Source organism: Euleptes europaea, chromosome 2 (genome assembly GCF_029931775.1).
Source record: "Euleptes europaea isolate rEulEur1 chromosome 2, rEulEur1.hap1, whole genome shotgun sequence".
Classification (NCBI taxonomy): domain Eukaryota; kingdom Metazoa; phylum Chordata; class Lepidosauria; order Squamata; family Sphaerodactylidae; genus Euleptes; species Euleptes europaea.
In genome coordinates this window covers 58,877,242-58,895,504 of record NC_079313.1, presented here as the reverse complement: position 1 = coordinate 58,895,504, position 18,263 = coordinate 58,877,242, and the positions used below count along the sequence as shown (strand labels likewise).

The 18,263-nt window shown below is 41.7% G+C and overlaps 1 protein-coding gene across 1 annotated transcript in view; it reads right to left on the bottom strand.

The window, feature by feature from the left end:
• Positions 1-9,751, bottom strand: part of ERICH3 (glutamate rich 3) — a 64,920-nt gene extending 55,169 nt beyond the window's left edge. Inside the window, exons 1-3 of the mRNA XM_056844756.1 lie at positions 9,662-9,751; positions 9,433-9,571; positions 7,970-8,054 (exon numbers count right to left, since the gene is read on the bottom strand). Of these exons, the coding sequence (XP_056700734.1) occupies positions 7,970-8,054; positions 9,433-9,571; positions 9,662-9,751 (314 nt within the window). The remainder of the gene's footprint in view (positions 1-7,969; positions 8,055-9,432; positions 9,572-9,661) is intronic.
• Between the last annotated feature and the right edge of the window lie 8,512 nt (positions 9,752-18,263).

Sequence of the window (18,263 nt, the reverse complement as noted above, 5' to 3'; positions counted from 1 at the left end):
TACTCCCACTTTGACTACTATGCTTGTCCTGAGGCTCTACTGAATCCCCAAGAACAACATTGGGTGGCCAGGTGAATGTAGCAGCAGGAGGAAACAGGAAAATACAGTTCCCCAAAGTTGGTTGATGGTTCAATACACACAATAAAATGGGAATGATAGATGTGTAAAACATATGTACAGTCATACCAGGAAGTTGTGGGCCAATAAGGGCTCCCAAATATGTGTACACAGGTGTTTAAAGATGGGGAGGGGCCCTGGCTCAGTGGTAGAGCATCTGCTTGGCATGCAGAAAGTCCCAGGTTCAATCCCTGGCATCTCCAGTTAAAGGGACTAGGCAAGTGTGAAAGACCTCTACCTGCAACCCTGTAGAGCCACTGCCAGTCTGAGTAGACAATACTGACTCTGATGGACTAAGGGTCTGATTCAGTATAAGGCAGCTTCATGTGTATGTAAATTGCTGACACCATATACCCCTTTCATACTTTCTAGGCAGGTAGAATTATCATACATTAGGAGAAAATGGAATCATAGCCACATGTTCCACATACACCTCAATCTATGTGGGTACAATGAAACAAACATGTAGAAGCTACATGCATACTTGTAATAGGGTGCATGATAAGGAACCCTGAAAAGCAAAATGTATAAGTCAGGGCAGAGCTTGCTGCTGCTATTTATTTATTTTAATTTAGAGGATTTATATGTTGCCTTTCCGTAGAGCCTACCCAAGAAGACTTACAAAGTAAAACATAGTAAAAACATGAACATCATAAAATTGTAACAATAAACTATTAGAAATCAAAAGCATAAAAAAACAGTCTAAGACCTTAAATATAGCACCTTAAAACGAATCCCATAAAATACTTCTCAGGCCAGAAGTGGACTGCAAAACAAATTAAAAAGATTAACCCTTAATTAAACCCCCGGAAAAGGAAATGTTTCAGCCTAGTGCCTAAAGAACACTAGTGTATGTGCCAGGTGAGTCTCAGGGGGAAAGATGTGAAAAAGCCCTGCCTCTGATTAACATTCCCCTCATCTCTGAAAGTCTTGTGAGGAAGATCTTAAATGGTGGGAAGGAGGCAGTACTGGTCCCAACCTGTTTAGGTCCTTAAAAGAAAGATAAAGGGAACACATGAAGCTGCCTTATACTGAATCGGACCATTTATCCATCAAAGTCAGTATTGTAGGACTGGCAGTGGCTCTCCAGGGTCTCAGGCAGAAGTCTTTCACATCACCTACCTGCCCAGTATCTTTAACTGGAGATGCTGGGGATTGAACCTGGGACCTTCCGCATGCCAAGCAGATGCTCTACCACTGAGCCATAACCTCCCCAAAGAACAAGTACTTTGAATTGTGTCCAGAAACAAATGGGCAAGCCTGTATTCCTCTCTGTTTTCTTACTGTGTGTTAATGCTAAAGCTTTGAAAAAGGCTGACGTGCAACATGGATGTTGAACAAAGAAGGAATAAAAATATTCTGTTCAGGAAAAGAATACACAACAAAGGTAAGACTTACAGGAAGTTTATTATGGGTTTCACAGTAATCCCACAGGTAGCCTACACCAGATAAATTAAACTTCAAACAGATGATTTAGTTTGCCATGTTATGCCTGGTGATTAAACACTGGTGCTATAGCAACTGTTTTATGTTACTTTCTTTATCCCATTTGTTTGCATTTGCATCTGAAACTGTCAGATTAGAGCAATTATGCCAAGTACTGATTCATAGTGTCACCTGGCACTGGTGTGATGCACACATAGAGACGGGGTGGGGTGGGGAGGGGAGTAAACTTAACCAATATACTTTTATTTACTTCCTTCTCGATGTTTCATGGCTGGATAACAAGTTAACAGCCCAATTAATCTCAGACATCATAGGGATGGAACAAGCCTAGCCACTGATTCATTCAGTTCCTTATGTTTTGTTTCAAGTTTGAACACTTTATTATTAGCAAATACTCAATCGAACCAAACATAAGAAAGGCCATGCTGGATCAGACCAAGGTCCATCAAGTCCAGCAGTCTGTTCACACAGTGGCCAACCAGGTGCCTCTAGGAAGCCCACAAACAAAATGATTGCATCAGCATTATCCTGCCTGTGTTTCACAGCACCTAATATAATAGGCATGCTCCTCTAAACCACAAGATCAAAAGAGTCCTGTGGTGGATTTGAAAAGCTAGATATAGGGTTGCAGTGCCCAACAGAAAGGGCTGCCAACATCCAGGTAGTGGCTGGAGATCTCCTGCTATTACAACTGATCACCAGACGATAAGAGATCAGTTCACCTGGAGAAAATGGCCACTTTGGCAATTACTCTATGGCATTGAAGTCCCTCCCCTCTCCAAACCCCACCCTCTGCCTCCAAAATCTCCCAGTATTTCCCATCCTGGACCTGGCAACCCTACCAACAGATTAGCAGTGCAATCATAAACAGAGTTACAATTCTAAACCCACTGATTTTCATGGAATGGTATAACTGGTATAACTGTTTAGGATTGCACTGTTAATCTCATTACAGCAGACCTTCAATTGTTACTAATTCCAGAAGATATGACAGCTCTGAACCTCTTATTCCTCAGCTGCTCATACGTGCCCATAAAGTATGCCCTGGATTGTTGGCTTAACCTATTTGTCTTATTTATGAACATGATAACCTATCTCAGAACTGTTGTGAGGCTATAGTAGAAGAAGGAACAGCTACTTATGATGCCCTAAACTTCTGGAAACGAGGATAAGGTAAAAATATAGTAGATAGAAAGCATGGCTTGAAGTGAGATGGGATGGGGTAGTGTACCATCCCTTTCAGGTATACCTAGAACAACCCACTTCTTTTTTTAATGAAACCCATTCAAGGATGGAACAGGATCAAACTAGTACTGCCAAATATTAATCCACGTTCATCAATGTTTTGTACTTCATTTATAGTAGCACAGCTTATGCAGCAGTTATATATCTAAGATGATGGATCACAGGATAAACTGAGGCTAACCAACTTTGAAATGAAGTCATCTCCCACTTCTCTCTCTCTCACTTTAAGTACTGGTAGAGATGGATATGGTATGAGGGTTCCACAGCCCATACACTGCACAAACAGGACCATCAACATTCACAGAGGATTGGATCCAGAAATCCATAACTGGAAAGCATTGACAGTTGCTGGTCTTTCCTGTATTCCCTGCCTAGCAGTAGTCCCCCCCAAAGAATGTTCCTAGAGTTACAGGACCCACATTGACTAATAGGTGTGCTGGTTATGGTGCTGCATTGAGTTTAGGGAAGGGGAATATCACCCTCTTGCTTCAGAAGAGCTAACACTTGTAGAAGAGAGAGGAGATGATGCCTCCTTCCCTCTCCTCAATACAGTCCCCTTGACCCACATCAACCTTCCCAGGATAGGAAGAGACTGCTGGGCAAGGGGGACATGGGAAAGTTCCCTGGTCCTTGGGTAAATGTAACATAGGATCCAACCCATATGTGTTCATGACAAGGACATTGATGGAAACTGGACAGCTCCCAGCATCCCTGGAGCCCAGCCCCAGCAAGCTTGGTTGCAACCTATATAATTGGTTGGCTGATCTACAAGCTGTAGCTTTATTAGAGGTTCTATCCTGTGTACTGCTAGAAACATTTCCGTGAGCGCAGTGCTGCTAGTAAAACACCATGCCTGCCCCGTTCCTTACCTCTTACCATCAATCTGCATGTCTCTCACAGGAATCAGCAGGGCGTGTTACTAATTCTCAACTGGATTGGATCCTGGACGCAGGGAATAATAATGAGTAGAAAGTGCCACTGAGCACACAAGAACACCTCTATTTTGCCGCTAATTACAGCCAGCCCAGCATATGTTTTTTATTCTCTCTGGACTATAGGCAAGAACTTCTAATTTTAATGATAGTCTCTAGCCATCCCTGAACCCCAGTCCTTTTCATTTTAGAAATTAAGCAGTGCGCTGCCTTATCACTTCTCATAGAAAGCAATAGCGCTTCAAACAGATACTGGCTCCCCTTTCCATCCAGGAGCACCAGTGCCGTACAGTTTAATTTAATATGGCACCACTGATTACCTGTGGGTATCATTTCCATCCTCTTAATGAAATGTGTACCTTTCATTCAAACACACACAAATTATTGAAAGCCTAAACGAGTCTCCTGTTTCCAGGTGCTAACAGCCACCCTCCCCCCATGATACAGATATTAAGTTTTCAGTGTTGGAAAGAGCACAAATGAACAATACACTGCTTAGGTTACTTGATCCAATGTACAGAGCAGCACTACTTGTTTACTGCAAGCAAATAAAAGTGTTGGGGGGGGAAATCACAAAGGGGAAGGATAAACAGGTCAGTGTGACCTGTTTTCAAGGGCATGTTTCATTTTTTAAGAAACTTGTTTAAAGGATGTTTTAATTTGCTTTCAGAATTTAAAGGCATGCCCCTTTTCTAAGCAGTATGGTTAGAATACACTTCTTCTAAAATATTAACCAAATCTCAGCTGAATGGAGGATGTGCCACTGGGAGCCCTAACAGGCAAACAGTGGTTATTTGTATTTATCCTATTTTGACTGTATCTGATATTTATATAGACTTGCCAGAACTACAAGATGATGGGAGGGAGCTCATACTGTGAACATTTGTTTGTCATTCTTATATCCTGCTCTTCCTGGCAGAGCCGGGCTCAGAGCAGCTTAAAACAAAACAAGAACATATTAAATTATTAAAATCCATTAAAACCATTGGTAATAATAAAATGCAGCCCCCAAATCAACAATCAGATCAGAATAAATAAATGTGTTAAGTGCACAGAATGGCGCTTCTCACTGTATCTACCTTGCATAGGGTTGCCAACCTCCAGGTACTAGCTGGAGAGTTCCTGCTATTACAACTGATCTCCAGGTGATAAAGATCAGTTCACCTGGAAAAAATGGCCGCTTTGGCAATTTGACTCTATGGCATAGAAGTGCTTCCCTCGCCAAACCCCTCCCTCCTCAGGCTCCGCCCCAAAAACCTCCCACCAGTACCAAAAAGGGACCTGGCAACCCACGCCTTGCAAGGCCTACGAGCAGTAAGTCATCCCACCTAGTAATCAAACTGAAAAAAAGATGTTAAAAAGAGGGGGGGAGATAGGGAGGCCAGCACTAATAGAAAACTGTAGCTGTCCTCAACCATAAGCCTCAACCATAAGCCTGGTGGAACAGCTCTGTCTTGCAGGCCCTGTGGAATTTCTTGAGGGCCCGCAGGGCCCTGATCTCATTTGGGAGGCTATTCCACCAGGTGGGGGCCAGGGCAGAAAAAGCCCTGGCCGAGGACAGCCAGACACTCTTTGGGCTGGGGATCACCACCAGATTGTTACTTGAAGAACGTAACATTATCTGGGAGGCATACCAGAAGAGGCAGTCCCACAGATACAAAGGTCTCAGGCCATGTAAGGCTTTAAAGGTCAAAACCAGCACCTTGAACCTGATCCGGTGCTCCAGCTGGAGCCAGCGCAGTTGGCAGAGCACAGGCTGAATATGCGCCTGCAAGCAGGGTCCCCGTGGGAAGCTTTGCTGCGGCGTTCTGTACCAGCTGGAGTTTCCGGGTCAAACTTGAGGGCAGTCCTATGTAGAGCGAGTTGCAGTAATCTAGCCTGGAAGTGACCATCCCATGGATCACTGTGGCTAAGTCGGGGCTGGAGAGGTAAGGCACCAACTGTCGGGCCCGACGGAAATGGAAAAAAGCCATCCGGGCCACAGCTGTGACCTCAGCCTCCATTGACAAGGAGGTATCAAGAGTCACACCCAGGCTCCTGATGGCAGGCAATGAAGAATAGAACTCTCCAGAATACTTGAGGTGACATACAGCGGGGAAACTAAAATGCCTTTGGAGCCCTTGTTGGATGGTGAAGTCATTTCCACATTTTCCCCCAATGGTTTCTGCCCATAAGTTAACAGTGGTGCTTTATGCTGATGTACAAATTCCTGAGAGAGTTGAATGAATGAATAAGTTTATTTGTATAGCCGTAGGTCATTACAAAGTGCCCTTCTAGATTATACAGAAATCTGGGAAATCAGAGTTAAAATTTAAATACAAGATAAAAGTTAAACACAACAATTAACACAGGATAACCATACAATATAAGTCCATTTAAACTAAAAATTATCCTCTCTAAAATTTGCTAAGCAGTTACTCTCTTTAAAACTTCTTTGGCTCTAATCTTCTTTGCAGCCAGGGCAAACTGTGACATTCTATAGAACACATGTAAGCCAGTGTCTGATAACAGGGAAATCAGTTTTTCCGTTTCAGAGCTGGAGTCTACTGCATTCAGTAACCCATCTAAAAATCTGGCTCTATGTTCCATATACAACAGGCATGATGAGACATAGTGAGCTAAATCCTCCTGAGCTGGAATTCCGCAAATGCATAGGCATTGTTCCTTTGGCATTTGACTGTGAGAGAGTCAGCAGCATAATGAGGTGCATCTACACTCCCAGTACATTCAAGAGCACTGCTATCACTTGCTTGTTCCCTATCACATGATCCCTGATTTCTAACCCTTCACTCTTTGTCATTATGGTCAAGGATGAATAGGCCCTAAATCAATTACAGGTGCCATTTCAGTTGTGTATTACTAACATTCTGGCATCAGTTACAGTACTGGATAAACATCTGAACCAACCTTCCAAGGAAATAAATTGCTGCCGTCTCTGTACCTTTCCCACCACCCCTTCACAAGATTACAAAAGGTAAGCTCAGTCAGGAAAATGGTTTCAAAACCAGAAGTAAAATTTGCCTTTGAAGAAATATTAAAGTCTTTTCGAATAGCTCTTTACCCAGCAGATCAATAAAATAAAGCCTATCAGGCTATGGGATGAAACAGGCATCTGAAACATCTGCATCCGTCTGAATATTTATACCATAGCGTAGGATCAATCTTTTGTGCCATCATGTTCTTGTGTTTTTAAGACGTGCGTGGACAATCATAGAATAAGACGTGTTTTAGGGAACAGAAAAGTGAACGCTGGGTTACAAAGATCACATCTTTCGTAATGTAAACTGCAGGCTGGGGCTGCCTCAGTTTGCTTTGACTGTGTAAGCATTTAACCTGAACTCAGTTTCACTCCTTGAAACCAACTCTCCCATTCCACTGGCATTTTAAAAGAGAAAAGGCAGTATTTAAAAGAGACATCTTTTCATAGCATAGTGTGGGAGTATTTTTGAATATTGAAATCAAGTGGAAGGTAAAGGGTTAGGTTCCTTTTCCCTTCCTGCATGGAGCTGAGGCAATTTTAGGCTGCATGAACCTGCAACTACCATTTTATTGTTGAATACGTGATTTGACCCGCTGTATTTACTTAAACTTAGTTCTCCAGCCCATGTCTTAAACATGGCTTTTCATAGACTAATAGTGAAGGGAGAATGTTTTGAAAATGATGTCCAAAGGGCTCTTTTCAATTAGCATTAATGAAACTTAAATCCACCACCCTAGTGCCGGAAAAGATCACTTGCCAGAAAATGCCATTTTATCCACAAAGTATTGTGCCATATTTACCCCAAAGACAGACACACAAGTTCAAACAAAGTTCATTCTTCCCTTACACATACCTTAATAAAATCTCTCCATTGGGATGTACACAGAAGTTTTATTTGGATCTTTTTCAGTTTATGTTTAACTTTATTTTTATTTTGTTTCATTATAGTTATCACATCCATTTGGATTCTTCTTTCTGTTCTGTGCTCATTTATGTTGGTTTCAATGAGTAACAAATTTTCAGCTGTTTTCCATCCAATTTGGAAAAGCCAGTCAGAAGAAAGCTTCTCCAGCTTATATATAGGGAATTGAAATTCTCACTTTCGGCATGAACACAGAGATGAATGAATGGGCACGTGAATGAGATTTTCTTCCTTTCAAAGAATCCTTAAGTAAAAGGTACTGGAGGCATGAATGTTCAAACAAAAACTATAAGTGTAGTGATCCACAAAATCTGTTCTCTCTTTTACCTTACCATGCTTTGCTCTAGTGCTTGGAGCATTTTTCTCTCAGCCAGGCTCTGATAATTGAAGTTAACCAGGCTGGGTGAAAATGCTGAAAGAAACAGAAGAAAGCATGGAAAGGAGAGGTGTTTAGTTGCCTTTGTGTGTATTATCTGGTTTTGTATTAAAACATCTGTTACACACACCTCCTGATTTCTTTATACATGGAGTATTGTCTTTTTTCTTTACCAGGACAAACAGTAACTGGGGCGGGGGAGGGAGTATTTGAACCTGAAATTAAAGATGCCAACAGACCTCACAAATGCTATCCTAATAATAGATCTCTCACACAGACCGAAAAAACAGATCACATATCCTTCCTCATCACAACCCCCTTGCCTCTCGTCTAGTTTGACCCTTCACTTAATTTGGGATGGGGGAAGCATCTGCCTCTATCTTTAGCCCAATAGACTTTGCTGTAGCCTACCTTTCAGAATGTACAAGTCCTGTCCTCTATAGGTATACTTCCCTCTATAGGTATACTTCCTAACGTGGTATCAGCAAGAATTCACTCTGTGTGAGATTTACCCCATGCATAGTGTACAAAATCAGGATGTCATTCTAGCTGTATGTGAAGAAGTGAGCTGTGGCTCATGAAAGGTCATACCCTGCCAGAAATTTTGTTAGGCTTTAAGGTGCTACTGGATTCTTGCTCTTTTCTACTGCTAGTGACAAACACAACCATCATGAAAATCAGGATGGTGAGACACCATGTTTTGTGCAGGAAAAGAGTAAAGACACTGTAGGCTGGGCTGCACATAAGACGTTGCCGCACTTTTTAGACAACAGTAATGAAACCCCTGACAAGACATTCTTGTAACCTGCTGAAATCATACCTGTGAAACAATACCCAGAACAGCCAGAGATTATCTCAAACCATCTCCTAAACACTGGGAGGAAACCAGGTTCCAATAGATAATTAAATCAGGAGGACATGATGAGTTGTGTTAACAGGGGGGGGGGGGAAATGCCAGCTGATGCCACCCTTTACCCTCCCAAGCACACAAAAATCAGGTCAAACAGTACAGCCCAAGCCCCTCCACATGGAAGACTCTTCCAACAGCATACTGTTTGTACCTGAGCTTTGACTGCCATCAAATTTCAAGTCCAAGAGCAGTTCTCTCTTTGGACCCAACCACACCACCCCTTTAAAAGCACGTGGGTGCCTACAGAAAATGCTTAGGAGCAAACATGATACCACGCAAAGTAACTTTTCAAAATTTAAGAACTAGCGGTAGCCTGGAGGCAGCACGTTTAAGTGGAGGAATGGTAGAGGACAGTGCCTGACCTTTTCCTTCTGGTCATTACACACTCAAAAAGCCCCCCCCCCTCCCGAGCTTTCCCTGTATCTTTTGCTCAGCTTGGGGGTGATTGAAGGAAAATAGCTAGGTAGAAAAGGATTAAGTAGCATTCTTCATTCCGTCACTTACAATAGGTTGAGAAGGGTGTAACTTTGTTTAATCTCACAGCAGCTTGTTTCTGCGTGTAGTGTCTAGTTTCAACCTGCCCAGAGTTCCTCATTAGGAAAGCACATACTGAGGGAGCAATGTGACCACCATTGGTCCGTGCCTAATATTGGCAAAATGTAGAACATCAGCACAGAGTTATGGCATTATCAAATGAAAGTCCTCTCCCTTTGGCAAGATATAAAAAAAGCACCTGAAACGTAAGATCCACATTCACTGTCTGCCCTTTACTGGCGTCATAGTACATTACATTCCGCAGTTGTAGCTCAAAAATGTCATCCATCGTAATGAATTTTGATGACTGTTTGTATTGATTTGAAAGTGAATTTGAACATCGCCAATGTAAGCTGCCAACATTATTTTTTTAGAAACAAGATCTTCATGGTTAATTGTTCATGGTGTAATCAAGTTAGCAATGGTACACCAAAGAAACAATCTGAAAGAATCTCAGTTATTGATCGGCAGAGTCAGCCACTGGAAATTACAATCCATGCTGTATACAGTACAACTGCAGTTTATTGCCATTTTTACACTTAAACTGTAATGAGGAGCAACCACAATAAAGGTAACCTCTTAAGGTTTAATAGGTTTAGTATACTAACCAATCTTGCATTGTTTCCAGATGGTGATAAGCCTCTTCCCGTTTTCCTTCGCAAACAGAATAAGGACAGCATATAAATTATGCTGGCAAGGTAACAGTACTTTACTGTGCAATGTTGCTCATGTTCAGTGTCTAATATTTAAACTATGCTGAAACTCATGCGAAGTCCCTACATGTACATAGTTTGCACACCAGCGATCCAAAGCCCTTGGAGGTATTGTGCTGGCATACTAAATAAGCTTTCCCCCCTTTTGTACTCCCCTATGTAACTGCCTACAGTGAATAACATTCTCAATCGGATGAAGTGGACTTAATCAACAAAAACCTATGTCACAATAAATGTTAGTCATTTAGGTGCCACAGGATTGTTGAAAACATGCCATTAATGTCTGTAATACTTGCCATTAATCATTGGTTAAAGTTTTAATTTTGATTTTTTAAAAAATAATCTGTTTGGGTTATACTTGAGAGCCAGTGTGGTGTAGTAGTAAATAGTGTCAGCTTAGAATCTAGAAGACCCAGGTTTGGATCCTTACTTGTGCCATGGAAGCTCACTGAATTACCGTGGGCCAGTAACACTTTCTCAGCCTAACCTACCTCGCAGGGTTGTTGTAAGGATAAAATGGAGGAGAGAAGAATGATATAAGCCATTCTGGGTTCCCATCGGAGAGAAAAGCAGGGTATAAATTGAGAAATAAAAATACCCTGTGTGAATATTATCCACCAAAAAGGTGGGAGCTCTGGCAAATTCAGTGAAATATGTTCAACTTCCCAAAGAAGTAATTAGAAAACACAGTAACTCTCAATATGAACATTGGCATAGTGGTTAAGAGCTGTGGTTTGGAGCAGTAGATTCTAATCTTGAGAACCGGGTTTGATTCCCCACTCCTCCACATGAGTGGCGGATGCTAATCTAGTGAACCAGGTTGGTTTCCCCACTCCTACAAATTAAGCCAGCTGGGTGACCATGGGCTAGTCACAGCTCTCTTAGAGCTCTCTCAGCCCCACCTACCTCGCAGGGTGTCTGTTGTGGGGAGGGAAAGGGAAGGTGATTGTAAGCCAGTCTGATTCTTCCTGAAGTGGTAGAGAAAGTCGGCATATAAAAACCAACTCATCTTCTTCTAAAACATCAGTTGATGAAACTGGTAACAAGTTTTGACTGACCTCAGTTGTTTATGCAAGAGGGACATAAATGCAAGATGAAGGGAAGGGGAAACACCTGAATTAGTTGCAAGGATTACTTGCCTACCCACGCTTTTAATTTCTGAATGGGGGTAGTCAAAACATCACATTAAGGGAACGTAGATTTTCGTGTGTGTTTTACATAACAGGATTGTAAAGGTTAAGTAGCAAGTGCTGCCAAATCTGTATTCACATAGTTAACCCATAAGGCAACTATAGTGTGGCTACAGCTTTTTAATATTAAATCACTCCTCCATGCTTCCAACCACTGCCTCATTCCTGAAGAATATGAATGAGTTTAGCCTTTCCTCCAAACATTTTCTTCACCCCCAACTCCCCTTTTAAATTGAGGCTTACTTCCTGCAACCTGTGACTATAGCTGCTGAGGTGGCACAATATGTCATCATTATACCCACGAGTCTATAGCTCCTTTATGAGGGAAGTGATATTTCAGTAATGGGGAGAAAAGGTCTCCGCTTTCTGGGCGTAGAAATAGAAACAGTTAAAAATACCAGGTAGCTAATTTTTAAAAAATGAAAAACGCCAGGCTCACAGTTGCTGCCTGAAAACATCTCCACCAAACAGAAGTACCCCATCACACACAACACACTCTCCCTGTCTCTCTCTCACACACACACAAACTTGAGTATCTGGAACCTTTTCACTTACCCTGGGGGAGGATTGTTCATTTTTGCAGGATGCTTTTTTTAAGCTGATGCAAAAAAATAAAAAAATAAACAAGAGTGCAGCTTTTCTGTGCTTAAAAGCTGAGTGCTTTTAAAAGAGAAATCTCATTTTAGAGGCTGCCGATCTGCCTCTTTCCAAGCCCAGCCAATGCCCCCTCAGGAATCAGCCTCCTAAACCCTAGCCTTGTCCCCAGCTGGCTGTAGCAAGCCATCTCTTCCCGTTGCTAAGGGAGGACCACGTGGTGACGCTTTGAAAGAGGTGGGTGCAAACGCCCCCCCTCCCTCTGCCCAATGAATTGGGAGATTGTTGGAGGCTCTGTCAGCTGATAGGGGAATCTGAGCTGCCATTTGTGCAGTGTTGCAGGTTCCCCAGGAGCCTGTAACCCGACACAGACAGCTACGCAACAAAAACGTGGACAGCTCCTGTCTGAGCTGGAGCCAGGCTCTCCAGGGGAGCTCTGCAGATAAGAAGGAAATAGCACTCTCTCTCTCAAGATTTCGTCATAAGGTTATGTGCCTGCCAAGGGTTACTAGTTGCTTAGAAAAGAAAAGCAGAGAGGCAGCATTCTGACATGCAAGAATGCTAACTATATTGTTTATGAACTTGCTTTTGAAAATTCAAGAGTCAACATGCCTGACGAGACGGGGTGTTTGCTCCCTCCCTAGCAACTTACACTTTACTGAAATGCTTTTATCTGATGTATGGAAATTAGGGAGCTTTAGCTTCACATGAGGCATGAAAGAGGATCCCAGTCTGCCAGGCCTGGAAACTCTTCTAGAGAAGGGCTTCCCTGGGACAACGGTTCCCTGTTCACAATTTCTGCTCGTTCTGCAGCAAAGCTCATCATTCAATGACACCCCAAAGGTGAACTTCCGGGAGGGAGCTATTAATTGTAACTAAAAGTCACCTGACTGCTTGCACCTACACACCTTTTGCCTAATCCTGCGGTCACTCATGCTCATAGACAATTTGGCATGAGTTAAGGGAAAGAAACCATAGCAAGGAAACATACTACATTGTGCCATATGTGCAACTTCAGTTTAATTGAGCTGTCCCATGCTGTATTAAGATGGTCATCTTTACAGCACCCTCCCTTCCAGTTACAACATGCACAACAGTGTAGTTCTTTAGCATTATGTGCAGGACCCACCTAATTATGCTCAACTATGAGGGATTACTTGCTTGGTTTGTTTCTGTTGGCTGAGCAGTGAGAGAAGACCTACCCCCGAGGAGAACGTTTGTCATTAGTTAGTGACTACTTAGGCACAAAGACTCAATCCCTTGTTTTCTCCTTGTATTAGACTGTTAAATGGACAAATTAAGCCCGTTTGTTAAAGGTTCGGTCTCAACATATAACACAACCCACACATTATATATGTACAGGCCAGACAGCTGCAGCAGTCTAATAGGTGCCAAGTACATATCTTTCTCTGTGTAGCTCCATGTAATGGTGCGAGTTAGACACAATGGTGTAAACACTGCACAATCAAGCCAACAACTCATGGGATTTGTACAGCTTGCTTCAGCCCACCCTGCCCCCAAAATTATTTTTGCAGATGCCCTTGTGCCGGCTGCACAGAAACAGCCTATTGCAGAATTTACTAAGTCAGTGTGTTGGGCAAGCAGGGTGTCTTGTACACAATAAGGCCAACAGGTTCAAGGTTCAGTTTATTGCATATATAGCAAACAGAAGTGTATTAGATTCTTATGTAGCAAAAAAAAATGGAAATCTGCACCTCTTACGTCTGCAAGCACTCCTTCAGTGTAATGGTTAGCTAAAAGGACCCATGGTTAGCTAAAAGGAAGCCACAGCCTTCAATTTGCAAGATCTGAGCAAGGCTGTCAAAAATAGGACATTTTGGAGGACTTTCATTCATCGGGTCGCCATGAGTCGGAAGTGACTTGACGGCACTTAACACACACACACACACACACACACACACACACAAAAGGACCAAGGCAAGAGCAGCTGCTTGAAGCCTAGTATTGAAGCAAACATATAGTGTGTTTACAGTGTGTTTCACATAACAACAGTTAAGCACCATGAGTTTTAGAATAGAAGTCAATGTGCACATAGCTTAACTAATTTTTTTAACGGAAAGTTATATTGTAGAATTCGATTCTGGCACCCTTGCTTATTTTAGCACTAGTACAGAAATCCAGTCATACAGCATAACATACAGCACTTCATAAATGTCAACAGGCAGCCTTTAAACCACATCATGATGATTATCTCTGTGCAGGGGACCAACATACAAACGCAGCCCTCCTGACTCTAGCACCAAACCAACTAATTCTCCAAGCTGTGAAGATTTTATTACAGTATAAAAATTCAGCTTTTCCTACACCTGATATCGTCTAACACAACATTTCCAGTACTGAATGCATTTATCGACTTGTGATCAGTTTGCCATCTTCATATGGTTCACCAAGAAGCTTGCAGGCATTTCTAACACATTTTGATACTTGTCTGTGAAGGGGAAAGGTTTTTTTTTACTATGCTTATGGTAAACAAAGCATAATCAAACAGATTTAACAACATTAAAAAGAATAAAAGTCTGCAGATTTTCAGCCCCCTTCAGGTAATATTCCACGTATGTTGCAAGTAGAAAGTGTGAAATTGTATTTTGGCAAATGCTGTTATGATTATTTCTCCCTTCCATCACTGGGAAAAAGTGCGATGCATCTCATCACTGCAGATAAGAACTGCATTAAAAACAGGACTAGTATGACACCTTCTGGTGAGAAGTCAACAAATAAACACTCTCACTGTTGCAGTAGCACCATAGACAAGCTCCAAAATAGAAAACAGCAGGAGGAAATCAGTTATTGTATTAGTAAAATGTGGTAAAATGTGATTTGATTGTGTCTACTTGATTGTAACGGCCTTTGGCTATATGCAATAAATCTGTACCTACCTACCTAGTAAAATGTGGACTGAAAGTTGCATTTATGCACACCTCTCCTCAAGGGTTCATTATTTCTGGAAATGGCATTGTCACACCATGCGTTAGGTCCCCTATCTGTCCCAACACCCTGGTACATCATAAGATGTATAGGGCCAAAGCTAACGCGAGTAGCAGGGCACTGCTGCACAAAGCTGAACTGGAATCCAGGGCTCTGGACTCCATCTTTGTGTTCTATGTAAGCCTTGAATGCTGTCAGGCAGAGATGGGTTGTTTTGCATTTCCCTGACCTTGAGGTGTGAAAGACTGGGAACAATAGGATATAAGCAGTCTCCCTTGCATACTTAATTAATTGCTCCAAGCAGACACATGTAACTGATAGCAAAACACCTTAATCCCATCAGCAATCAGAATCCATTTACAGAACTCTGATCAACCCTCTTAGCATATTTGAATCATACTCCAGCCCCATCTAGTATGCAGAATAGATTAAGCCAAGACCATTATCTCCCCTCCAAGGAAAACCTGCAAATATCTTCACGCATCTGAAAATCTATACTAATGTAGTTACCGGTACTTAATCAGGGAAACTCAGGTATTCTTCCATGTTGACATTACCTTTTTACGCTTTATTTCCGAGAAATGCTGGTCATTTCTCTACCTCTTCAGCGCTGCTATCATTGGTACGTCACCATTCTTCTGGATAGGTAAATATCACCCTCATCCCTCATATCCTTGTGTCCACCCCCTCTTCCCTTGTATTTCTTAGACTCTTGTGTGAATCGGGTGTGTGATTTGTGCTGTGTGTGTGGTTCAAACAATTCTTCAATAAAATACATTCAATTCAGAAACAACACTTCTTTTTAAAGAGTTTTTCCACTGGTGTGCACATCCCCATAAAATTAGGTAAAAACATCCTGCACCCCAACCTCTCGCTAAGTGAAGTCTCCAAAAGCTAATTCCCCCAACTCAAATGGGGGTAATACATGTTCTAATGGGGGTAATACATGTTCTCCTTCAAACTGCACTTTCAGTAGAAAGTAAAATGTGAATACATCAATGTTACAAGGACATTTCATAAAAAATTACAGCCTAAATGACAATGTCGAATATACCAGAAAAGTGCTTCAGTAAAGAAGAACAAACATCACAGAACTGCAAAAGAACAAAGAGAACCTAGGTTTCCCTCCCCCAAACATCCCAGTGTGAACATTCAATGTTAACAGTGTTTTCTAAAAGTTGTATTCCTTCTCAAAAGAAAATTACAAGCCATGTGAGGAAGCCCACTCATCAAAAATAGACATCCAAGTAAAACCGAGGACCAGGGAGAGACAGCATGGTCATGAAGGAGGGCTTTACAGCTCCTAGCATACGACGGACACAGTAACAGCTTACCGCAGGTCCTAACAAATTTAATGTTACTGGGTTGGATTCAAAGGGTCTGTTCCACTAAGACAGGCCCCTTCCTCTGATGATGATGGAACTCTTCATCATTATCAAACATCTGGATCTATCCCACAGTGCTGCAATGACAGAAATGGTCTGCTCACATGGCTATTTAAGAACACACAGTGCAGGTCATGTACTGGCAGCCCTCATAATGAGGAATTCTATTGATAGCATGGCCAGCTGTATTCTCTTCTACTGTATGGTTAGTGTGGTGTCTCTATATAGAAAACTTTAATGTTATGCAAACAGATGTTAACAATAGCCATCCCAAACACAAGACTCCTGCTACTCTGGCCTTCATCAGCAATCTCTCTCCATCTGTAATGCTCTGTTATCAACACAATAACCTGAAGAATCTACTCCTCCAAAATTCCACTTTTCACAACAACAGTCAATTATACTTCCAACACACTTTGATGAACCAAGCAATCGAGTAACATAATCATCTCCATTGACACTGAGCAGGAAAGTCAGATCAATACATGAATAATATTGACATACTTCTAGGCTTGCTGCCTCCGACTGTAAGCCTTTTGCTAATTAGCCAGGCACCGACTTGAAACACAATGGCACCATTTTCCTCCCATGCTCCCTTTGAGCCCTCAATGTAGAATGCTTTGTAATGGTCCCATTGCAAATGTTGCTGCTCTGCATCAAGTGAGAATACTTAACAGATGACACTCCCATCTGTCACAGGAAGACTTGCTGTTAATTACTCTGATAGGGGTTCAAAGGACTGTCTGCAATCTTAATTTGTGTTCTAGCTTCCTAATTAGCATCTTCTGTCCAATCAAGTTTAGGCTACTTGGAGGGTGGTAAGCCAAATACAGCCCTAGGAAAAAGAGGGACTATAACCTCAACTAATAAAGACTCTAGCCATGTTATTCTTAGGTGTAATTATTATAAGGACATTAGCAGAAGTTGATTCATCCACTGGTGAACCTAAGGCAGTTTGTTTCAGAAGAAGAGGAAATGAAATTCGCTGTGGGAAGGGGACACTTTTTGTCTTTCCCAAGTCACTAAATTTTGCTCAGTGGCTATTAAGGTCCGTTTGAGAGAGATCACTAATGGTAACAACTAACTATTAGGTAAATTTTAGTATAATATTTCTTTTAGCAACTATTTTATCATTTTAATATATTTCTGTTAAGCTATGGAGATACTTTTAGATTTGATACCTACCCTTTTAGAATCCTTTTTTAAGATTCTAATTGTTTACTATGTACTGGCAAAAGCTGTAAATAAATAAATAACTCAACTAATAGGGTTACACATTCCTGTAACATCGTAGTATGGCCCTAATATTTCAGAATTACCATTGTAAATTAAGATGGTTAAAACCACATTTGCTCCCATGGTTAGTTCCTCTACTGATAATCAGGCAATAGCAGCTTCTGGTTTCCTTACATCTTACGCGGTCACCTGTAGGAGTGTTGTGAACGGTGGGTGGTCATTTGCAAAGGGAACTATGCCAATGGACGACAAGATTTTAGCTCTGACTTCCTGCTGTCTTAGTACTAATTTATGTGCTTCTCATGAAGAGCATCGTGCAGGGGGTCGGACTAGATGACCCTGGTGGTCCTTCCAACTCTATGATTCTGCGAACACAAGACTGTGAGAATCATACGATTACAAACCTTCATCTGGGCTAATAAACCTGAGCTTCAATCTCATATGAGATCATTTATATAAAGCCTTTCCATTAACTACTGAAAGTGGTTCACAATTTAATTAAAAGAGCAACAATATATAAAAGAAAAGAAATTGCCTCAGGCCACTGGATGTATGAGCTCCCTGGCCCTGGCTACTTCTTTCTTGCTTTCCTTTTCCAGCATAGTCATGCTGTCCTCACTTTAAGTTTTATATTTGGTAAATACTTTTGAGAATCAAGCATACTGTGTCCCATCATATATGAATGCACCCCTGCATTAACTGATGCATACCTTTAAAAAACTCAGACATTCCAGGAA